The following is a 25,648-nucleotide window of genomic DNA, read 5'->3' on the forward strand; positions in this document are numbered from 1 at the left end:
TCCCCACTTAGACAACTTATGTAGAGTGCCAGGCCATGGCCCAGACATGTCAGAAATTGTTGTCAGACTGCGGAGACAACCCATTTAATTGGTAAAATTCAACACGTACGCACATTTGTATTCATTTTTGGTCTCATGTCTCTGGAAATTGGATTAAAGACATTAAAGACTCTCTTCGCTGCGTCTCTATGCCTCTGTGTGGCCATTGTCCAACGCATTTAGCACGGAATGCCAAAGAGAGAGCCAACCAAATGAAGTTGGTTAGTATGCCATATTCGTATGGAGTCGCTTTATTTATAACATTAGCGCATATTAGGCCTAATGGGCATAACATATGGCGTGGGAGGATGAGCGCTACATATATGTATATAAAATGGGTCAGAGTTGGAGTTGGCCAAATTGTTGTTAACGGTCTTGTGACAAGGCAAATGTGATCAAAAGTTATGCATGCGAATCTCAGGAATTACGAGTGCATATATCCGCACTTCTAATGTAAATGAAGAGTGCTAAACAAAGGGAATTATGTTCATGTAATAGAGAGGAAAACGGCAAACAGGCGAAAAACAAAGAAAAACTTATGTCAGCTTGAGTTGAAAACTAAAAGCAGCAAAGAAATTTAATAATTCAGTTAAGACATATGGCATATGACATGGCATATATATATATATGTGTGTGTACATAATGTTTGTCTTTGCTAGACGAGTTGTCAAAGTGACCTAGTCAAAAGGGCTCCAATTCCGGGCTAGGGTTATGCTTTACGAAAGTTTGGATTGTTACAAGCTGTTGGATGTTACAGCCTTGATATTCTATATAACAAGAGACGTTAAAAACAGTCCTAAAATTGTATTAAACAATTTTTTAATATTATCTTATTAGCATAGTTCGCCACGCAGTTACTCATAGTTTATTTATTAATTTATTTTCATCTTAATCTATCAGCATCATCTTAATACAACTCAACCCTTAAATACCTGCCAGCTTTGCCATTTTCTCACATCCTTAGATTCCTTTGTTTTTGTTTTTCTTTTCTTTTCACTTCCATTGAAATCCATTTAAGCATGGCACTGAGTAGATACCCCGTCTATATGAAATTCAAGCTGATTAAATAAACTGATTGATGGCATGCCTGATTGAAGATTTCATTCGGTTGTCAAGGCACGCCGCCCAACCCAATCTACGCACTTCAAAACTAATGCAACCCTTCTCTTCTTCTATTTGCAGGTGTGTACCAGAGTGGCTTAAAGCTTATCCCTCTTTGGAAAGTGACTCGGGCAACCCTTAAAGATGTCTGCGTCAGGGTCTAGGGTTGCCGGCTTGGTATGGTCGGCTTGTTTTTTTATTTTCGGGGGTGTGTTGCACGCTTTTCACGCTTTAACAAACTTGCAGGCGACAGGAATCTCAGCATGAGCGAACTCCGCTCAAGAATATTCTTAGCATTATAATCGCATTAAAGCGATAAATGACCGAAATCGATTGAAGTAAGCAGAAAGCAGTCAGCAGCAGCACTTTTGCCTATTTAGTTTTTCCACCAAAATCTGTGAGGGTGACTTTTGGCATGCCACAAAAGCCACACCGAAAATAGTCACGTACGTGTTTTTAAAGCCACCCTTAGTCCTCCCTCCCACCCCCAAAATAGCTTAAACGCCCCCAAATTAGAAGAGCCGCAGTGCCAGACTGTCAGGAAATATGACAAGAGGCGAGAATTTGCTATCGCTGCCATTGCAGGCGGCGCTGCAGCGGAAATGGCCACGTTGAGCAACCCTCCAAAAGGGGTTGGATACAAACGGCCCCCTGCAGGGCCTTGCAAGCCGCAGTTTGGGGTTTGTCTTTAGACATTTTCCATTGGATTTTGCAGTTTATTGTGTGAGTCGATGACGCAATGCGTCTTTTTATTTTACTTTATTTTTTTTCGGCTGCAAAGGGTTAAGGAAATGCGCCATAATTAATCCCAGGCAGTAGAGAAAGCTAAGCACAAGGCACATACAAGCACACACACACACACACACATACTCACTTGCTCGCCCCCTCTGGACATTTGGAAAGTTTCCTTCACACTCTATCAAGTTGCGACTTCCTTTTGCTTTTCAAAGTGCAAACAAAATTTATTTTCCATTTAGTTTTTATAAAGCGCAAACAGCACACAACACAACAAAGAACAGAATTTACAAAACACAAAAGTTGGCGAAAAGAAAAGCAGCTAAGGGCAGAGCCCAACAAAGTTCAATCAAGTTAACTTTGTTGCCAATGCCAGCGACGAGCGACAAAAGCTAAGCAAAAGTGCCCGGCAACCCGGGGGCCCGGGGGCCCGGATTGTAAGCAAAAGTTCAAAGCCAGCCCGCACTTTTGACTGAAAGTCGTGGCCGATTTGACCGTGCCGAAGTCCCATTCCCATTCCCGGTCACAGCTACTGCCTCTAGGGTCTTATCACTCATCTCAGCAACTGGCCCAGGCTGCTTGCCCGAAACCCACAACCCACTTAGTTCAATCAAGTTTAAAGCTATGCAAGTTCGAGACACTTTAACGTGCCACGCGGACGGACCATGAGCCATGGCCAAGTAATGCGGTTTAGTGGGTGTCAATTTGTTAGGTTTGTCACGTTCTGCCTGATGACAAAGCAAATAGCTCATTTATGCTGTGCAACTATGAGAAAACTAACCAAATGAAATGGCAAAACAAAATCAAGCTGAAAGGATTTGGTCGTCTAAAGCGGACATAAATGATGAATGTTGATCAGTTCGAACTCCAACTCCAGATAAACTATGAAGATGATCTATCTGTTGGGAATATAAATACTCTAGCAGATAGTTGGTATTCTATGATAAAATCAATTTTTTAAGAAAAGTGTAACTCATATAAGAGGATATCCTCGACCTTATATAGGGCATATATGTTCTTGATCTTTGCAAAATATTCTCTCAGCTTTCTTCAAGAAATGGTCATGCGTTTCGGGCATGTCATAAACTGGTTCTGTTTTCTTTTTCAAGGCTTCAGTGATCCGTTTGAAGAGATGTGTATTAAACCAGATGAGGGCCTATATAAACTCAGTTCGTTGTCCTGCTAAAGTTTAAATGCATTCTTGAGGCCTACCCCTTAAAGAGCCTTAGGGCATAGCACATATGGGAGATAAGTATTCGCTTGAAGCACTTAGCGATAGTTTTCAGAGTTTACCTTTTCCTTTTACAACTTTTGGTTAATTCAATGCGAAGCATTTCAAGTATTTCTTTCGGCAATCAGCTGCTCAAAAGCGGCTGCTCAGCGGAATGTAGACTATCTCGCAAAGTCTTGGGAAAACAATTTCAGTCGCCCGCCCAATTCCACCCACTCGGCCTTTAAGTGCTTGATGCTGCAGCCAACAAATAAATGTTGCAACTGTGTTGAAGTTTTATAATGAGCCAAGCAGCAGCTTTGGTAAATGGGTCAAGTTGTGGTTACAATATGGCGCTGGATGGTGGCCAATGGGCGGACCGAGGATTCGGAATTGATTATTGCTCTGGGAATATTTGCATAGCACTTTGGTGCGTCATGCGGTCGACGTGTTTTCTGGCCTGTGTCAGGCAATTATCAGCAGAAAGAAAATCAATTACAAGACTGCACTCAACGTGGAGAGCTAAACGACTTCCGCCAAAGAACTTGTCGGGGCCTTAATTGCTAGCCCACAGAGAAAGAGGGAGAGGGCGACTGAAGAGAGAGAGAGAGGGGGGTAATTGTAAACGCTGTTTGAAAGACGGTCGACCCTTTGCCTAAAACGGAAATCATGTTGTGGACGCGACCAGCAAAAACAACAACAACAGCAACAACAACTAGCAGAGCAGAAATAACTCATAAATATCCATCCAGACGGCGCGGACTTGGGTCGGGGCAAGACAAAAATATAATGACAAATCAGAAAAGCAACACAAGAGGAGGCAGCTGGACAGCAATCAGTAGAAGCTGATGAAGAGGCTGTTCCTGCATTCCCTTGGCGGCACTGCTGAGTCAGAAAACAGAAAATGGAAAACAATTTAGTCTCGGACAGCGGGAAATGGCAAAAGGAAAGCGTCGAGCCACGATGCTGGCGAGACGCAGCCCCATATAAAAGAAGAAAAGCTATGAGCAATAACAATTGAATTTTCAAACGCCGCTTATTGTTTTTCCGGCACAGCAGCAGAAGAAATTGGCTGCCCCTTGTTAAAATGCAATCAAATTGAAGCCGATGCCCGCCGAAGTCCGCTGCAGACGGGCCACAAATATTTTTTTGTGGCCTGCCTCAAATGCGGGCCAACTGGCTAACTGGCAGTTGGAGTAGCGAGTCGAAGCGGGTTTAATTTCGAATCCATTGGAGGCCACAACAATTCCCAAAAAACAGCAGCCACAAAACAACAAAAGCAGCTAACAACAAAGCGACTTGCACAGAAATCAACTAAGAATGCATCCAGTTCAAATTGGGTCTTTGCGACGCAGAGATACCCTTTTGAATTTGAATACAGTATAGCTAGCTAGCTTTTCACCTATTTTCCATCCTTGCGTGTGGAACTAAGATATTGAACTAAATGAGGGCACGTTTCCAATTTTCAATCGATCCATTAGGAATTTTTTTCCAAAAACATAAAATGCAATTGATACTCTCACTTTCTCTCGCGCAACATATTCTATTGACCCACCCTCTAACTTATAGTTTAATCCGTGACTGGCGCTATAATTTAGCCTTTAACTAAGTACAGGGTATACGGGTTCACACATGTACAAAATACAATCTCTTCGGCGGCACTCGAGTGCAACGTGGCATGGAGCTGGCATTGGGTACGGCTGTGTGAGGCTTGGCTGCCTCTTGGCTACTGGTTTTGCCGACAAGCCACAAAAAAAACTTTACTCGCCAAACAGTAGCCCCGTTGTCAGAGCCCCAAATCCCCATGCCCGTTCCCGCTCCCGTTCCCGCTCCCGTTCCCATCCCGCTCCCAGCCTGATCCACTGCCTGCCCACATGTGTGTGTACAGCTTGTCGCATGTGTGCCCCGGGTCTGACTCCAAAGTTTTGTACGTAAATCTCGGGGCTTTTTAAATACGTGCTACGTGCAGCGAGTGCGACTGGAGAACATGGGGAACGTGCTGCGTGTTGAGTATTTGTTGAAAAAAAAAAAACGGCAGAGAGAAAAACAAAATAAAATAAAAATTTTTGCCAAGAAGTTGCCGACGCGTCGTCGGTTGACTTTGTCATATGAAAAGTAAACAAACGGCAGGCAAAAGGCTACAAAATTGGCCCAGCAGTCAAGAGAGAGATGGAGAGAGAGAGGAAGATAGAGAAAGACGGAGAGAGAAAATATGTGATGTGAAATGCAGTGGCGTAGTTTGAGTCAAGTAAAGTTGGGATTGAGGCAAAAGCTCTTGCTGCGTCTGAAACAAGAACATTAAGTATACGCCCCTTGAATCCATGTGAAGTAAGGGGGCAGCAAAAATGAGTTTTTTGACACCCATTGCAACAAATAAATAATAACTATATATAGTAAAGTAAATAACATTCCTTACTGCAGTCTCTAGCAACATGAAGCTAAACGAATTTAATCCAAAGATTATAATTTTCAACTATTTGATTTCTGTGCTTAAATACGATTGAAGTACTTATAAGAACATCGAGTTTCCTCTGAAACTATTTAGCAGTGACATTTAAATATATATGTAGTTTCACATAGAAAAGTCAAAAGCCTTCAAATTGGCATTTTTACGAATCAAATTTACTCTTCAATCGTTAAATTGTTCGAGTGATAACTGTACATGATTTGAGCCAAGTTGATTCCTTCAATCTCTTACCTTCTATACCATCACAAATCCCTTCAATCCCGCTTTTTGCTGCCGCCACTGCATTCATGACTTTGTCACATAGTTTCTCAGACAAACTTCATATTAACTCCTTGTGAGAAGCCAACACGTAACTTCTCAAGCTTCTACTTGGCGCAACCCCAGCTCCTCAAGTCCCCTCTAGGCCACATCCATATATATTCCGGGCACAGTCGAAAAACAGTTAATTACAGGCAAGTAGCTTACGGAAAAATGGCGACAATGGAGCCGGAGCAATAAAACTATTTTATGGCCAAAGTTTTTGGCCCGACAGTGCAGAAGTTTATTTAATAAAAGTTGCTGGCGAGAGTGCTTTAAGATATCAAATATGTATAGATATAGGGAAGTGTAACAAATGCAATCAGCTTATGCAAATCTTGTTGATTTTAAAATAATGAAAGGGGCGTGGCCCGCACCGGGTCATCGCATGAATAATAAACGTGCCAACCGATTGCAGTAAGCAACTGCTCCGACTGCTAATGTAATTGCAATTCGAGCCAAACATAAAAACACGCTCAAGACGAAGCCCAGCACAAACAATGCCAGGAGACTACGCATATTTTCATAAAATATTTAGCCAAATGGTCGCCAGGTTTTGTTTTCGGCTCGCAGACATTTGGATTGAATGGCCAAAAATATAATTTGACGCAGTTTGCGCAAAAACGTTCGGCGTGTCGGTTCGCTTTTGTAGTATTTGTTTGTGTGCTTGAGGTAATTGCGCAAACAAATCTCCAACCAGGGAAGAGGGCGAAAATTGGGGAAAATGCGACCACTCAAGTGCTGCTCGCAAAGTAGCCACGAAAAGAACAACAATAAAAACCAAAACAACATCAACAACAAATTAATAACTACAGCAGTAACAACTATTTTACGGAATTTTTCAATATATTTCTGAATTTTCCCAAATTATCCTTTGATTTATTGATTCTATTAGGTTTCATTGCCCATTGAAAATGTGTAAAAAGGGTATAATGGTTTTGTGGAAATGTGTACAACAGGCGGAAGGTAGCATCTCCGATCCCATAGAGTATATATATTCTTGATCAGCATCAATAGCCGAGTCGATGTAGCTATATGCGTCTGTTTGTCCGTAAATATGAACGCGTCTATCTCAGAACCTGTATGAGCTAGAATCTATTGAGAATTTTGAACGTAGATTCTCCTATTTATTGTATGCGCAGTACGAGTTTGTTTTTGATAATCGTTAACCTGCCCCGCTTCGAAGCAATCGATAAATATCAATATCGAAATCCCTTTTTTAAAGCAAATTTCTTTGGTTTTAAAAGCTAGAGTTTCCAAACTGGACATGTATCTTCTAGAATAGTATAAACAAACTAAGTATCTTTCATTTAAAAGCTCTCGCCAATGCTGTTATCTTTTTGAGAATATTTTTTTAGTTATTTAGTGTTGGTAGAAGACGGTTCAGGGTATTCCCTAGTCGATCACACTCGACTAGAGCACTCTTAATTTCATTTCATTTTATTAATGAAAGCTATTAATAAAATGTATTTAGTAAGAACTAAAATGAAATGCAAACACTTGTTTATATCAAACACACGATTCCAAAACAAAGCGTTCGTCGAATTGCGAATTGATTGAGGGAAACAGAGAGAGAGGGAGCGAGAGATAGGTGGAGAGAGAGATAGCCAGCTTGCACTTGAGTTGCATTTCAGCTGACAGCAAAAAACAACAACATCAACAATGACAACAACTAGGGAAAACAAGAAAACTGAATGAGCTGTCTGCGTGGGCAATTCAGTTGTTTGTTGTTGTTGTTGTTCTTGTTTGTTGTTGTTGTTGCCGCTCTCTTTGGCAAATGAATGAGCAATTTATGCGTGTGACGCATTTCTGCTCTCAAAGTCAAAGCCGAAAAGTAAAAACAAAAACAAATTATAAATCTTCAAAGCATTCTTGGCCAAAACGGTTGGGTTGTGTTTTTTTTTCTATTTTGGCAAAAATAGGAAGACAGCTAACTTAAAGAGGAAGCTGCACGCTCGGATAAAGTGTGCGGGAGGTGAAGGACGGGCGGGGAGGCCTTAGCCAAGTAGTTGGCAGATAAAAGCCGCTATAAAAACTGTCAAATAAACATCAAAGCGGATGCGCAACGCTTGACATGCTAAAATATGCTTTATAGTCATGCGTAGCTGTGTGGGTAATCTCTGCGTATTTGTGTTTGTGTTTGTGTGTGTGTGTGTGGAGGAGGGGGTCATGTTAATGGTCGTCGGGTGACAGTCGTCGGGAGGTGCCTACAGTAGGGGGGGGGGGGGGGGGTTTGGCTGTAATGTGCCATGTTTATATGTGGGGCGTTGCCAATGCTAAAGTAATAGCACATGGCATAACATAACACAAAACATTGATGGCTGCGAATGATAAAGAGACTGAGTTGGCCCAGTCCCCGCAGCACTCGAGCCAGTGGCGTAGCCCAGCAGGGGTGGGGGCAGCCACACTGTGTGGGCAGGGCGTTAGTTAATTAAAGCCAAGCATTTAAAATGCAGACGCTATTAATTTATAAAAACCAAAAAATCTTTAATAAATCCTACATTTTTTCAATAATAAATTGATTGTAATAAAATAATAATAATAAATAATGCATAATGAAAAAAAAAAAATAAACAGTAAATAATAATAAAAACAAATAAAAAAATGAAAAAAAAAATTAATAGTAATTAATAATAAATAATAATAAATAATAAAAAAAATAATAAACAATAAATATTAAATTAAATCATGTAGCAATTAAAATATGAAAATAGAAAAGAAAGAAAGGAATGTGCCCCATAAAAGCCTATTGAAATAGTATTTAATTATATACAAACTTAACGATATTTTGGGGATGAGCTGGTTTATCGCCTGGGCTAATAAAATGTATATAACGTATTGTTAAGGTGCCTAGTTTAATGCGTTTAATGTTTTTGCACATGCATATGTATTTGCTGCTGCTACGAAATGCTTGTCACATCGTGTCAAAATGAATTTCAATTTCACACTTCCACTTGACAAAACAAAACCCACCGCCGCCCCATCAATCCCTCTGACAACGCGCCGCTGGCCGCGACATTTGCTCTAGGGACTGACGGGAGGGCGTGAATGCGCGCCCACGCGGCTGTGCGTCTCCATGTTGCCGCCCAGCAGCCAACTCCTCCGCCTCCTCCTTTCACTCCTACTCCTCCTGCACTTGGCAGCTCCTTTGGCACATTAGAAAACGTGACAAAAATTTCATATTGATGTCTTCTTTTTTTTTATTTTTGTTTTTATTCATTTTTTTTTTGTGCTTTTTTGATGATGCTGCTAAAGGCAATACATAAAATTTTCACACACAGCTACAAAATGAAATAAAAAAAAAAGAAGAGAAAGAGAAAAAAAATGTGTGAATTAGGCGCAAAAGTTGAAAGCAGCGAATAATTCTGTTGTAGATACTCGTATATTTTATTATAGCGTACCGAATGCTTTTGAAGTGTCGGCAAGAATGCGTGGGCAGGGCACCTACACACACACACACACACACACACACGCACACACAGACATATAGGAGGGGCTGTGGGTGGGTATTCACATTAAGTATATGTATATGGATCGCAAAAACAATTTTGGAGTGCATATGTCACAGCGACAGCTCCCGACATTTGCGGAATGCAGCAAACGACACGCTTCAAGCTCATAATTTGTAGGGTCTCTTTTTTTATGGCGAGACTGGGCAGATATTTCTTACTCTCCGACTGCCTCACCTTCTAGCTTGTATGCGATACGAGCGCATTGTGCGTTACATTTTTTACACTTCTTTTCTGAACTGAATTATTCATACAAATTTGTAACTTTTATCGCTGGGCGGCAGCTATGGCATTGCAGGTGGCCATAAAGAGCCGCGGAAAGATGCGAGCATATTTGTAATAATAGCAGAGCATAAAATTCGAGATATTTTGTCGCGCGCTGCTGGCTCGAGTTTCAGTTGCGGCTTTAGCCTAACTCTCTGCGTCTCCCTCACTCTATCTCGCCCTCCCTCTCTCTGTTTAGTCAGCCACTTTTTACATGGCCATAAAAGGGCCAGCAGACAACAACAATAAAAACAGCACAATAATTTACGTAAATGCCTAGGCATACGCTTAACTATATGAATATATATGTATGCATACTTGTATGTATATGAAAATTTATGATATGTACTCGTATATGGATCTATTTCGAGGTTCATGCGACAGGTTGTCATTGTAGGCGCCCATATACAGACTAGTGCCGTTAAAGAAAGTGCTGATTATCATATTAAATTAGAAAATATGAAAAGCCACATTTGAAACGTGCTATTAATTCATTTAGGTTAATTCTGTAAGACTATGGAAAGAAATGCATGGACAATCGCATATTTATCAATGTTGTATCCCAAGTCTGAGAGCAAACCGTTCAGTAAATATATGAATTCGTTTAAAGAGCGCTGTTAACTAAGTTTGCAAAAGTGAGGATATATATAAACATATATGTATATATCAAATTTCTGATTGAAAATACCATAATAAATATAAACAATATATGCTAACATAAGTTAAATTGGGTTTTGCCCACCAAAGATATGTCTAGTATTTAATATTAATTACCGGAAGTCAGTCTGTAATGGACTAATTTGTATTAAATGTATGCTGTGCTATCGACTCTTTGATCAATCTACCCTCGCAAGCATATTTCCGCAGACTCACACAAACAATATGCTTACATTCATTTCTACATATCTTATCAAGAGTCTCTTGGCTGTCTCTGTCGCCGTTGTCTGTCTAAGTTGTTGTTGCTGGCATTGTTGTTACTGATATAAAGTACATGCATATTTACACAATTCGTCGCAGCTTCTACGCTTTAGCAATCAAATTACAAAAGCAGCAACAACAGCGTGAAAACTGGAACATTGTTTGATTGACATTTGATTGACAAAATGCCTGACGAACTGATAAAATGCCAAGCACAAACGGCCAAATGGCGCCAAGCGAAAATAAAAAACAGCAAATGACAACGAAAATTTGCTTACGATAGAAAATTAACGCCTTTAAACTTAATGACTGACAGCAACAGCAGCAGCAACAACAACAGCAACAGCAGCAGCAACTGCCCCCAACAACAACATCTGCCCATTGGCTTCAATATGGCGCGCCAAAAGCCAACCACAGCAACAACAACATCAACAACAACAATTACAACAACCTTCACTCATTATGCCGCTCATTCATTTTTTTATTGTTGTTGTTGCTGTTGTGGCAAGTTTAAGCGCGCTGTTTGTAATTAATTTCCGTTTGTGTGTAGCCGCAACAAACTTTGGCGCAAAACTTAAATAAACCGCAGCAGGAGAGGCCCCAAAAACCGCCTTCCAAACCGCCCAGCCCAGCCCAGCCCAGCCAGCCAAAGCACACAAGCGCACACAAACACTCAAATACACAAACACAGATACAAAATGCAATGATACAGCAAGAATAAATGAAAATCTCATCGACATATTGAAGCGTGCACACACTCTAAAAAAGAATGTGAAAGTGTTTTCCTCTAAATTTGCATACGAATCATAAAAACGTAGAATAGCCGAAAAATTCAGAATATTAATTCGTAAAGTATTCGAAAAGTTACACATCAGAAAATGTTATTACTTAGATGCAGAAAACATTCGTAAACTTAAAAAAAAAAAATGAAGTAAAGCAAGTCACAAAGTTTCTAAGATATTAACATCAAGGAATGATATTTAATACAGAAAGTGAGTTCCCAAACAATTCAACAAATATATAAAAATGATCATCAACAATTCAAATCAAATTAAATCAATTCGGTAAAAAATGGGTAAAGTTGAGAAATTAATTCCATAAGATTCCTGAAAAGATAAGCCAGAATAAGAAAGAATTTAAATATGTGTAAATGTTGCTAAATGATTCCGGGAGCTACAGGACTTTAATGATTGTTGTATTTTAGCTGAAAGAAATAAAAATGAATAAACAAACTATGAAAATATCTGCCGAAAAGTTTGGAAAAAAATTAAAAAAATCCGGATAATACTTTTGAGAAGAACCTAGTTCGTACCATTAAAAATACACTAAAAATAGGGAACAATAATTGAAAAACAATTTTCCATCTTATTTAGATACTGTGAGTATAATTGACTTATCCTGCTGGTAAATATTTTACACATTGGAATAAAACTTCTTATGAAGAAAGTTACAATAAAGATTCTTTGAAAAACTCGTAATTAGTTTAAGTGAGATTTGGCACATTGCAAGTCCAATGTTAAAATTTAGCGACCTTTTGTAAGTTATGTGTCGATAACTAAAACAACAGATACACACACACACATACATATGTATATGTGTATATATGTATCTATAGGTAGTTTGTACATTTTATATGGCCAGCAAACCCGTTTCGGAACACGTTGTGCGGCAAGATGAAGGCCTCCATAAGCGACACGCGCTGAGCCCAAACAGAGCTCAGCTCTCGGCGTGTTGAAGAGTGCGGAGAGAGAGAGAGAGGGAGAGGGGGGAGAGTGGAGGAGATTGTTGGCTAGGGATTGTATACTATATCATATAAAAGGCACGCTCGATCTGGCCGACGACGACGACGTTGTTGATGTCGGCATTTGTTTCACTTGATTTGTAACATTAACATTAAAGCAAAGTTTTCAAAATGCCGACAGACGACGACGTCGGCGACGACGACGCGGCGTCGCTTTCAATCTTGGCTAAAATGCAACCGACCCCCAACCACAACAACAACAACAACAACAACAACAACTGCAAATCGCTCACATATTTAATGGTACCCTTGGGGGAACGCCAACATCGGCACACGGATGACGTCGCCGTGAACTTCATACGCTGATAAGAACTCAGACGCCAGCGATGAGGAGTCGACTGCGACTGCGACTGTGGCTGCGACTGCGACTGCGATGTCGACTTCATCGTGTAACTGTTTTCCCATCGATTATCGGCGTTTAATTAAACCTGCCCCATTCCACGGCGCAGCGATAATTGCTACTGGTATTTAGCAAGCGTTTCCGATAGCGCAGTTCAAAGCAGCCTAACAAAAACAACGGACAGAGAGAGAGAGAGAGAGGGAGGGGGGAGACAGGGGGGGGCGCATAAAAATATGGTAACAAAAAATTGAGGCAGATTTCTTTGGCTGATAGTGAACTATTTTTTGTGCGCCTTTTGATTTTTGCCGGCCTTTGCGCCGTCACCAGCCTCGATAAGTGCCTTGCCAAATTGTGGTTGTAAATTATCAAGAGCCCGAAGAAAAAACAAAACAAAAAATAAAAAAACGAAAACGAAATAATAATAATAAAGGAAACACTTGATTCGAGTTTATTGTGTGCCGGCTGCAGCAACAAAAAAAGCTTAAAAGGGGGCTAAAAGCGCTATCAAAGTCTATAGGTTGTTAGCCATTAAGTGATCGGACAGTGATCGGGCAGTGATCAGCAAAAGAACAGGCTGCAATCATAATAAAAGGCAATTAAAACATTGCATTAGTCATGCAACGGCAATTGCCCGATGTGTGCAGCAAGTTTGAGTTGAGTTTTCACCAACAAGACATATTTCTTTTATTAATCTACTTTTACTTAAAGCACTTGTTCTTTAAAAGCTATATTTTGCTGCTGATTGCCAGCTGCAGTGTTGGGTAACACACAGAAAAAACTTCAACAAACTAAAAAGAGAAAGAGCTACCAAGCTTTCGCCAATAAGTCACACTTATGTTATTAGCTCAAATTCACATAAAGCTTTTGTATGCTAAACAAATTACTGTTACACATGATTGCGAGTTGCAGTGTTGTATAACAAACATAATAAACTTCAACAAAATTCGACAAAGATAGAGCAAGAGGAAAGCATAAATAGTTTCCAATAAATCATACTTATTTCGTTCTCTCAAACTTTCTTAAAAAAGTTTCAGTGTTGGGTAACTAACATTAAAGGTTTTTAGTAGTTTAATTTTCAAAATAAATTAATTCATATTAAAAAACTTAATGGTCAGCTTTCAAAATGAATTAAAATATATTTAACCCATTTAACTTGCTTGCTTAGCTTGAATTTTGAAGTGTTGGTTAACAAATATGCGCTAAATAGTGTTAAAAAATGAAAACTTAAACAGTGTTGCGTGCGAGTTGGCAAGGTTGATTAATTTTAGGTAAAGCCCCATTCTCTCTGTCGACTTAAGTTATTTGGGAACTACAAGAATTGTGGTACCTGAAATATATATCGTTTCGTGACTTCTTGAACCATTTAAATATTTACATCACTTTTATCGGCATTTGTGAGCTTTACATGGTACTTAAACTATGGTATCATATTTCTCAGGCATTTAGTGTTTAACGTTTGATTAGTTTATGCCGTTTTATAGATAAATTGTAATTAACTCGATTTAGTAGCCATATAAATAAGTTTTAAATATTTATAAACGACAGCATTGCAAGGCTTGAATGTAATGCCACCTGCTTTCCATACGACTTCATATTGGATTTCATGTTAATTTTTTGTTTTATTACAGCGATTTATAATATTTAAGTTCGAGCATTTAACAAATTATGCGCATTTTTGATTTGCACTATAAAAGCCAAAGGCAAACGCCCAAAACCCACTCACGCATGCCAATTAATTATGCAAATCCTCTGACCACATTGAAAACTAATCTACAGCATCTGGATTGTTTTTTTTTCTTCTCTTTTCTTTTTTTTTGTTTTTTGTTTTTCACTCTCGATAAGAAAATATGTTAATGAGAATTGATGAACACACAGTGCCTAAACGTACCCAAAAATGCTTTGCAGTTTCACTTCTCTCTCTCCCCCCCTCTCTCTCCCCCCCTCCCTCTCTCTTTCTGTGTGGTTTGCCTTTAATTGAGTCGAGCGGTGAGGCACATTACTCATACGCCACGTACGCCGCAAACAACTTTTTGATAGATAAGCCTCGAGCCGTGACGTTCATTTATCATACGAAATTCATGAGGCTGCTGCGTCAAATTTCAACACAGACCTCGCTGACCTCTCAGGTACGCCTGTCCAAAACTTCACATAGATATACATATATACCCCCGAGTCGCCAGCCACGGTCTATTAGGCAATGTGCGTGTTGTGGTCATCTAATGGACTCGAGTCGTCGAGCGTCCAGAGTCTGTTCATTTTCATTTGGTGGCTTTTCAGCATTTGCGTAATGTATAAATTCAATTCAATGTGAAGAGCAGCTATGCAGATATATGTACATGTGCTTTATGGTTCACTTTGTTACATTCAAGAAATGCGATTGTAGAATAAGTTTTTGGCAAGAATACGTAAATACTAACTTCAGAAAACTTCATTTGCTGGCTGATGAAGGTCCAAGTTAATTGTCTTCTTAATTATCAAAAATTATTCGATACTTGATTCATCAACCAACTCGAGCGGAAAATGGGTGAAAATTGTAATTGTATAGAGTATTTAAAATGTATCATGCCAGTTGCCGTTCCAATTGATTTTGCGCCTGTAAGTACATACGATATGTATCTTTCAGAGTGGCTTAGGCCAAAGTTAATTTGCAAGGCGGCATGTTTCATATCAGACGCCGAAATGCTTTCAAGATGACTCAACAACAACATGTTTCTTCTGCTAGTTGTTGTTGTTGTTGTTGTTTTGGTCGAACCACTTGAGAGAAAAACATGTTCTTTTTGGTTTATCTTGGCGCCACGATCGTCGGCATCGGGCGCGGTATTTGCTCAAAAAACACAAAAGGCGATAATTAAACGCAAAACAAAGCTGGCCGAGAACAGACACTGAGAGACCCAAAGGCACAAACAGAGGCCGAACACGAAGACGAAGGCGAAGGCGAAGTCGAAGACTCGCACGGCAAGCACATCAAGTGGTCGGCCTTTAATTAGAAAAGGTGTAGAGCCCAACAAAAGAACACACACACACACACGCACACACACCTTGAGTCAAAGTTGCCTTTTTTGGGCGCGCAAAGTGCATAAAAAATGACGACAGCTAATGAATGTCGGACGCAATCTGAATCCGACTCCGACGTTAGCTTGGCGACTCCGCGAAGCCGCGACTCTGCGCCAGCTGCTCACCAGCAATTTATTAGACAGATGATGTGCCAACAAGGCAAAGTTTTCACAAAAAGAAAAAAAAAATAATAATAAAAACCAAAAAAGATATAAACTAAAGATAAACTTCATAATTGTGTCTGTGTGGCCAAGAAAAACAAAAGTTGTTGTTCTTGTTGTTGTTGTTGTTGTTGTTGCTGCAGTTGCTGTAGCTGTAGCCATATCTCGCATGTAAGTGTTAATGAAGTTAAGTGTTTCTGACGCGAACGACCAACAGCAACAAAAACAACAATTAATGAGAAGTCGCATACCAGACAGCAACAAAAAAGAAAAAATAATAAAACTACGACGAGGGCGAAACGCACAAAAATGTTCGGGCCACATGATTAAGATCAACAATAGCACAAACAAAAATAATAAAAAAAAAAAAAAAATGAAATAAAACCACAGAGAAGAGCACATCGCATAGGCCAAAGACCAGCAAGTATCTTGCGGATAGCTCAAGGCAAACTAACTACAAGTTGCTGTCGGCTGTCAAGTGAAACTTAAGTCCAAGTTAATTGAAAGCTGACAGATTTCTTCGAAAAAATGGCAGTATCTGTCCGTAATTTAAATACGAATAAAAGGGCACTTGATTAAATGTGAACTTTAAATGGCCAACACTCGATGAATAATTGGTATAAACTATCTGAAAGATACTGCAAAAATAATGCTATCTCTCGCCTTTGTATTTGAGCAAGCCAAGTTATTTATCTTTGGTTATTGGGAAAAGGTTTTTGTTAATTGTCGATTAAAGATTAATGAGATGTGTAGATCAGATACACGTGCTACATAAAAACTTATTGGTTTATGGATAGAGCTTTGTCTTAACAAAGTAAAATCATCTGCTTAGAGTCTTATATAGTAGACAGAGTTTTCACTCGTTTCACTTCGTATCTTGTTTCTTCTTATTATTAATTGATTTCAATTTATTTAAAAATTTTTGTTTATTAAAGTTTGGTTTTTGGCCTTGTATATTGAGAGTAGATGTTATTTATTTAATTATACCAGCTTTAGGATCGTTTCTTAATAGAAGATGGGAAAGCGTGTTTCGAACCTGTTTGCAACTTAGCTAAAAACGAAAGTGCATTTTCTTAAATACAGTCAGATTTCGCAGAATTCCATATTTTGCACATGCACAAAATCAGGTCAGCAGGTGATCCGGGCAAACAATGCCATCCACTTTTCAAGTCGAGCGCCCTGCACCAACAATAGTTTTGCGAGCAACAACTCATTTTCTCCGGCACTTTGGGTAATTGTCTTCAATTGTCGTCGCTTTGAAGGACTCGACTCTCGGCTGGGAAATAACAAAGCATCTAGCTGGGACTCGTCTGCATAATGCTTATGCAATTAAAAATCATGTCCTGCCGCAGAGCTCGCACTCCAAAGAGTGAAATGAGAAATTGGGTCAGCTTTGCGGGCGCGGCGAGAACTGGCAATTTGTGTGCTACTTAATTAATTAAAAGGGGTATAAGCGAAGCGAGGCAAGGCAGAGCTTAAAATAAGGCAGACCCCAAGTGTAGACTGCGAAGTGCAGGATGAGCGCGAGTCAAGTTTTTGCTGCGGCTTACGCGGCGTATGAGTAATGAAATGGCCAACACTTTTGACTGGCCCGCGACCAGACTTTTGTGGGCCGCGTCTTTTTGGATAATGCTGTAGAATTTTCAAACAAAAAACCCAACAACTTTTCGGACTGTCGACGACGACGGCAGCGACTTCTACTGAGATGACGACGTCATTAATTAGGAATTCTCTCGGCGCAGTCGCCTTTCAAGTGTTTGTCTGGCTGCTGCGCCTGGTCGCCATCGCTTTGTGTTGGCGTTGAGGCATAAAAGTTTCTTAGTTGTTATTTTGTTTTTATTTTTTTAATGTGTTTTTGTGCAAATTGCAAATAAATTGCAAGCAGCCGCCGCCGCAGACAAAGTCAAAGGCAAAATGTGCCGCCAAAAGAAAAATGCCCAACCGCCAAGCAGCGGCTACGGGACAGGGGCACAGATTAGATATACAATCAAGAGAGGGGGTAAAGGAGGGTTCGGACTTTAGATAAGCAACAACAATGTGCAACTGTTGGATGCGACGTCAATTTCATGCCACTTTGCATTTTAATTAAAACGTATCTATATCTGGTACTCAACGTCTCTCTCTTTCTATCTTGCTCGCCCACAGTTCAGGAATGCACCACAGACTCGGAGGAGCTGATGTATCATCAGGTGCGCGCCCCATCCTCATGCAGTGCGCCGCCAGATTTGTTGCTGGTCAGCGAACGTGACAATAATATACAACTGAGAACGCCCGTGGTTAATATAATCACAACGCCTCCCGGCAATGCATCTGGCGCGGCCGCAGCCAAACAGCAGCAGCAGCAACAGCAGCAGCAACAACAGCAGCAACAGCATCTGCCACTCCAGCAGCAGCAGCAGCATCATCATCATCATGTGACCCGGCATCAGCAGCAGCAGCTGCAGCAGCAGGACATGAGCAGCAGCGGCAGCCACAGCAAACACTTGCGCATCAGCAGCAGCTCGAATGGCAAGCATGGCAAATATGTAAATATGCCACAGCAGCCCGAGGAGGATGTGGTTGATGCGGCAGCGGCAATGCCTACGCCACATGCAACACATCCGCAATATTCGCGACATTTGCATCACCACAGCAAGGAGGAGCGCATCCGTCTGGAGGTGAGTGCAAAGATTGCCCAATTGAATCGAATTGTGTTTAAATGTGCGATTTTTTACTATGTGTATTGCTTAAAAAAAGCAAAAACTGAGATTGAAGGATATTTTAGAAAGCATATACCAATTTAATTTGCTTTTAGGATATATTAGAAATCAAATACCAATTTAATTATACTAAACTATATTTATTATAAACTGCTGTTCAATTGGAGAGAAAATCTTAGGAGAGCATTAAAAGACGTGATATTGAATTGAATATTATTAAAAATGAGTTAATAGGTTTTATGTAGAAATTGAGTTTCCCATAAAATAAATTGGTACATTTGCTTGTTTACAAAACTCATATCAAATAAAACAATCGGTTTTATGAGATTGTCATAAATTTCTAGCTGAAATTGGTTCCAATTACAAATGCTAATTATTAAATATAGAGTTTATTTGTTTATATTATATATGCGTACATTTTACAGCATTCGCAGCTTGTTGGTTCTGCAATTGAACAAATTGCTTAGATTTTTTTTAAACTTTATTTGTTGTTTTTGATTGCCTGCCTTGGTAATTGGCAGGCTCTATAAAATGAACGCATATAATTTAAATTATGTTTGGTTTTTCATTTTCAATTGACCCCCAACCAGGTGCAAATGTGGTTTGTGTTTTCAATTGCGCTTCAGTTCTTTTGCTGCTGGTCAAGTTTAATCAACTGGATGTTGTTGTTGTTGTTGGTTTGTTTGTTGTTGCTGCTGCTGCCGCATTGCCATATTTCATGACCCACTGGGCAGCAGCAGCAGCGGCAGCGGCAGCGCATAAACTCAACTTTTAAATGTGCTTTTAATTAAAATTTCAATGGTTTGCGATACAAAAACCAACAACCAACCAACAACAACAACAACAACAGCGAACGCAGCTAAACATTTGCTTTGGGGGAGAATGTTTAATTAACACAATGTTGCCGGCAATTTTCAATTACCACCCACCGTAAGAGACATTCGCCTGTCTGCAGCCCAAAAAAATATCAAAACATTAAAATTCAATAAAACCCATTAAAAGCGCAGAAAATACAACAACAACAACAACAACAAAAACAAAACAATAAAACACAGCAAGAAAACTCGCAGCGAAAGCACTTAAAGGCAATTAAAAATCTTCAAGCCAAGTAGCTAAAAATTATATTTATTTCTCGCTCTCGCACGAGCGCGACTCCCGCTCTATTTCAAGTGGGAGTTGTTGGAGGGGCGGGGGGTAGTGCGGAAGTGTGGCTGCTTGCTGGTTGTCGCTGCCGGCACTTTATCAATGGCAAAATGGGGGGGGGGGGGGCGCTGCTCTGCTCTGTTTCATTTCATTTTATTTCCTTTTTGTTTCTTTTTCTGCTGCAGTTTGTGGCGCAGCGTGCGAGAAATTAAATATTTAGTCAAATTATGGCCACAATTTTCGAATCTACTTGCAGACATTATTGTTTTTCTTGCTGTTACTGTTACTTGGTAATTGCTCTACTTGTGTTTGCGGCTCTGCCTCACACACACACACACACACACACGCACCCACTCGTGCTGAGAGTTCCCCACTGGGTTAGCAAAAAGTGCTGCATACTTTTCGGCGGGCGCTTTAAATTGCTTGTTAGTTGCTTGTGTTGCTGCGCGGCGGTGTGTGGGTAAATGCTACAGTAGTGTTTTTATGTATTTTATTTTCATTTTTGCACTCTTATGCACTTTAAACAAAGTTAAGTATTGCACTCGATTTGCATTTTTAGCACTCGCTCAGCTGGCAATATTTGTGAATAGCTTGAAAGTTATGTGCAGCTTAAATGGCTCTGAAAAACTTTTAGATGTGCAAACCTGAATTATCTCACATAAGTTCAATTTCGTTGAAGCAGCTGCATCACAGAAATCTTTTAAGAGTATTTAGGTAGTTCATATTTAATCAATTTTTAATTATAATTATTCGGATTATTCGTCTAATAAAAAATTAAAAGAAAAACATATATTTAAGGGGCATAAAAATCCAAATCCTTGTTCATTTAAAGTCTCTAAAAAATCATTGAAATAACTTCAACTTCAACTCACATCAACTTTTTGTTCTCTATCTAATATTTTGATGCGAATAGGAATTCACCTGCGATGTATCCGTTGAGGGTGGCAAATCGTCGCAGCCGCTGCAATTTTCATTCACATTCTATGATCTGGATGGGCATCATGGCAAAATAACAAAGGACGACATTGTCGGCATTGTGTATACCATATACGAGTCCATTGGCAAGTCCGTGGTGGTGCCCCACTGTGGCAGCAAGACAATTAACGTGCGCCTCACCGTCAGTCCGGAAGGCAAATCGAAATCGCAGGCGGCGGCAGCTGCTGCGGCGGCGGCGGCAGCAGCCTCCACATGCATCAACAACAACAGCAGCAACAACAACAACAACAGCAGCAGCAGCAAACTGAAGAAGCTGCCCACGGGGCTGGCGGCCATGTCAAAAACAGTGAATGGCGTGGCACTAACAACATCCGGCGGCGCACGCCGCCAGCATCGGCATCGACCACGCAAACTGATTAAGTCCGATGACGAGGACGATGACAGCAACAGTGACAAGGAGAAGGAGCTGGCAACAGCTGCTGCTGCTGCTACTGCCGCTGCCGCTGCTGCTGCTGGTGCCGTCAATGCCGAGCACCAGCCCAGTGGCAGTGGCAGTGGCAAGCAGCCAAAGCCCAGATATCTGAGGAACAATACTAAATTGGAGCAGTGCTGCAGCGGACAGGCACAGCCGGAGCAGCACACGCCGGACAATGGCCACAATACCTGCGAGAATATGCTGAATCTCAAATGCTGCAGCGGTGCCAACAAGGAGGCAGTCGATGTCGTTGACTGTCCACAGCGCTCGCAGCGACACCAACACCACAGCCACGATGTCTACATGAAGCAGGCAACACAGCGCGTCAAAATGCTGCGCAAGGCGAGAAAACAAAAGGTAAGCGCAAGGTACACAAATGCAAATCAAATACTTTAGCTTCTGAAGCAGACAATGACTGGACTTGATATTTTACTGATTCACTGAACAATCAAACGATATTCGACAGGTGGAATTAGTAAATATATATTTTGGAGCTTAATTTGAAGTATTAGTAAACAAAAAATAGCAGAAAATGAGATAAGCACAATAACCAGGCATAATATGTTCTCTTCTTTCAAATAAGCATCGCCTTCCTATGCGATTCTCATGAATTCAAGTAACTAGATACAGTATGAGACTTAGAGGAACTGTCTTAACAATGAGAGGGTCAGAGAGTTAGACAAGGACAGAGAAAGAATATATGCATACGAAATAATTTTAAGTCAGAGATTCAACGGCAAATCATCTAAGACACAGACATGGTTTCTTATATTATTATAACATATTACTATAAATTATATAAAAATAACTTGATCGTAGGACAAACAGAATTTTAATTGTAAAGTCACAAAACAAACTTAATTAGAGTTGCCTGTAAAAAGTGAAAAGTTAGTTAAGCTCAAGAACTTGTCACAGAGTAAGTCGAGGCCCTAGAAAATGTCGCTCTTTTGATTTCGTTTCCATTGTGTTTATTTATTTATTTGCATAGCATTTCTTTAAAATATTATTTCATTTTCTTAATTTTAATTTGTTTGTACTGTTCTTTTCGTTTTTGGTTGACTCGCTCATTACGCACGATTGCATCACTTCGCCCATCCGCGACCCGCCGTGCAGTACCAGGATCACTGCCTCGAAACGCGTCAGCGCAGCCTGTCCGTGGGCAACGACTCCTGCTGGCAGAATCGCCACATGCAACAGCAGCAGCAGCAGCAACAACAACAGCCGCAGCAGCAGCAGCAGCTGGCCAGTTCGACTCATGGCCAGGCTCAGAAGAGCGCCTCATCCTCGCCACCCTTGGGCGATGTGATGCTCGATGGCGTCCAATTGCGCCAGCCACGCCCACAATCGCTGCTGGGCCAGCAGCAGCGCAAGTCCGCCGAGTGCTGGAAGTCGGCGCTGAATCGCAACGATTTAATAAGCATCATCAGGGAGAGCATGGAAAAGAATCGCTTGTGTTTTCAGCTAAATGGGTAAGAGCCAAGCACGAAGAGGGGGCAAAAAGAAGACAATTCTAGAAATAGATCAAAGATGCATGCGAACAATATGGAGACTGACTCTTGATTTAATGTGAACTCGGAGCAAACTAGACGGAAGTAATATTTGAAGATCTAAGCCAAAGCAATTCACATTTAGCTCTGGGTTGGGTAAAGTGGAAAGTCTTAAGTTAAGTGTAGAAGGAAGTCATTTTCTATTTCAAGGTATTTTTAAATATATTTTTTTATAATCTTATGGCTAAAGATATTTCAAGTAGCGCACTTCAGTCTGGGATTAAAATCTAGTTCAATTTGAGTACATTAACTCATTAACTGACGTCAATAGAAAATATTAGGCAAAGGCAAATTCACATAAATGACATTTAAATAGAATCTTGTGTTTAATTAAATTATTGAATAATATTTTCTTGCAAAGTAAAGCAAATCTTGCTTGAATCAAGATTGTCCACAGCTTTTGAGTTTTCATTAATTAATTCATTTTTTTAAGCCATTTCGTTTGTTTCATTTATTTTTGTATCTGTTTGAAAGGCGACCTAACAGAGCCCTAAGATAATCCAGCTCCAGCTAATTAAAACCTTGTTCCCTTTGTGTTTTGCAGAAAACCCCAAGCAAATGTGAGTCCCATACGGCAACCGGCAGCACAACAACAACAACAACAACAACAACAGCAACGCCAACGCTGCAATACCGGATCGAAAATTCCGACGCTAATTGCGAACCACAGTCCGCAGAGCGCTCAGTCGCCGCTCAGCTGCAGTCCGCCCACGCAATCGCCGGTGGGCAATCATATCGAGGCGCATACCGGGCACGATACGGTCAACAGCAGTCTATATCATCCGCAGCCGCATATACCCATCTACCATCAGCAGCTGGCCATTAATCCGGCCGTGGTGGCCGCCCAGCATAGCCACAACAGCGCCCACAACAAGCTGAATCTGTGTGGCTACGATTCGTTTCTGCATGCCACGATTTGTGGCGGAGGCGTCGCCGCCCACTCGCCGCCAGCAACGCCCAGCAATGTGGCCACCGTACAGCCCATACCCAAGAAGAGCAGCACTCACAACAAGCAGCAGCAGCAGCAGCAACAGCAACAGCAGCGCAGCAGCAAGGATTACAAGAACTATGGCAATCTCATCTATGCCAAGCTCAGTGAGCAGCTGCAGCAGAAGGAGCGGGAGCAGCGACGTCAACAGCGACACAAGCTGCAACAGCAGATGCCACAACAGAAGCCCACAGCCACTCGGGATTCGTGTCGTCCGGCTACTTCAAGCTCCAGTTCGGCGGGTTCAAAGATCTATGGCGATGCCTTGGAGTGTGCACATCTGCTGGCCAGCGAGGAGGAGGAGCTGCCGGCCAGCCCAATGCTGACCAGCACGCCCAGCAAGGTCGTCTCCACGGACACGCTCATCGATCTGAACGACGAGGTGGGCGAGGCTGTCGCCGAGGTCGCCGCCGTGACAACGGCCAAGGATGCCGACGATCCCTCGGCTCAGCTGGCCGCAGACGTGGATCTGGATACGAGCGCCTCCAGCTCTATGATACATCGCTATGTGCACGAGCATATACATCATCACTATCATCACTTTAAGGAGCAGAACGATATCTAATGACTACAAACTACAAACTATAAATGTTGCTTATGTTTCTTATGATTAATGTAGCGCAATTTGTAATTTAATTAGCATTTTACGATTCCCGAGAAAACAAACTAAAATCCAAGATGATATTATTTATCTGCTTCAACGAGGGATTCAAATAAATAGAGAGTATCCCCAAGCTCCGGCAACTCTCGCCGTTCTCAAGCATCAAATCGAATCTGAATTCCATGCCATGTCCATGCAAATGTTAGGCAAATCCCTTAATCTATAATCCTCTAGAGCTAATGTTAAGATTTTGTGCGCCTCTGCCTTAGCAAGAATTGAAACATTCATTAGCCATCGCATCGATTGCTTCGCTTATGCAAACAACAGCCTAGCAACATATCATTGCTGTACTATGTGTATAAACAAAGCAAATTAACGTAAACAAATGAAGAGAAACAACTATTGTTTAGTGCAAATTATTCACTGAAAACTAAAAAGAAAACAAAAAACAAAAAACAAACATATTTGTTGTCTATTATATGAAAATTTTATGCGCCGCTTTTATGTGTATAGAGAGCCACATTTGTCTATAAATATTATTATTATTATTATTATTATTATTATAATTATTATTATGGCCTCCATTTAGGTTTATTTATGTACTTTTAAAATACTATTTAATTTGTAAAAGCAACAACAACCCAACAAGACACGCAACAATGCAACAAAAAACCATAAATTATAGTTCAATTATCATTATTTTTTTTATTATTATTATCATTATTATTATTATTCAATTTTTTTGAAACGTTTCATCAATCAATCAATCGACAAGCAAGCACAACAACAAAATGCATTTAACTCTTATTTAAATAAAAAAGACTGATTTCCAATTAAACAATACATTAATTATCTGCATATAAATAAATACACACACATATATATAAATAAATATATATATAAACACACATATAATAGAAAATTTATGAGAAATACTAAATAAATTATTGAATTGCTAAAATTAAAAAAAAATAATGGCATATTATTTAAATGGTTTTAAATTTATATAAATTAATATATATTCCTAGTAGATCTGATTAAATACATATATATTTCGATTTTAAGCTAGGATTCGTTGTTTGATACCAATTTTAATTCCAAACTTCTTTTGTTATATATTTTCGTAATTTTAGTCAACTTTTGAATTCACAACTGCCCGTTGTTCTGAAAATATTGGCAAGCTCTAGATATTTTCACATACAAAATGCGGGCTACAATCGATCTTTGCCCCAAATTGCAATCTACCAAAAATGGTTAGATAAATGCCATGGGCCAAATCAAAGTGATTTATAGTTGGCAGCTAGATCTCTTTAGTGGGTTTTCGTATATTGAACCAAGCTAAATATGGTTCAGTTCGGGTTTC

At 40.2% G+C, this 25,648-nt stretch overlaps 1 protein-coding gene across 2 annotated transcripts in view; it reads left to right on the plus strand.

Moving 5' to 3' along the window:
• nkd (naked cuticle) overlaps positions 1 to 25,056 on the plus strand; it is a 45,867-nt gene extending 20,811 nt beyond the window's left edge. The window contains exons 2-5 of one of the 2 annotated variants that reach the window (XM_064689735.1): positions 18,042 to 18,553; positions 20,652 to 21,506; positions 22,263 to 22,618; positions 23,241 to 25,056. In XM_064689735.1, the coding sequence (XP_064545805.1) occupies positions 18,042 to 18,553; positions 20,652 to 21,506; positions 22,263 to 22,618; positions 23,241 to 24,249 (2,732 nt within the window). In that variant the 3' untranslated portion in view covers positions 24,250 to 25,056. The remainder of the gene's footprint in view (positions 1 to 18,041; positions 18,554 to 20,651; positions 21,507 to 22,262; positions 22,619 to 23,240) is intronic. The other variant, XM_064689736.1, reaches the window with a different exon arrangement.
• Positions 25,057 to 25,648: the final 592 nt, after the last annotated feature.

This window comes from Drosophila montana, unplaced genomic scaffold, assembly GCF_035044405.1.
Source record: "Drosophila montana isolate Dmon_TW-CO22-7 unplaced genomic scaffold, ASM3504440v1 contig_3218_1, whole genome shotgun sequence".
NCBI classification, from domain to species: domain Eukaryota; kingdom Metazoa; phylum Arthropoda; class Insecta; order Diptera; family Drosophilidae; genus Drosophila; species Drosophila montana.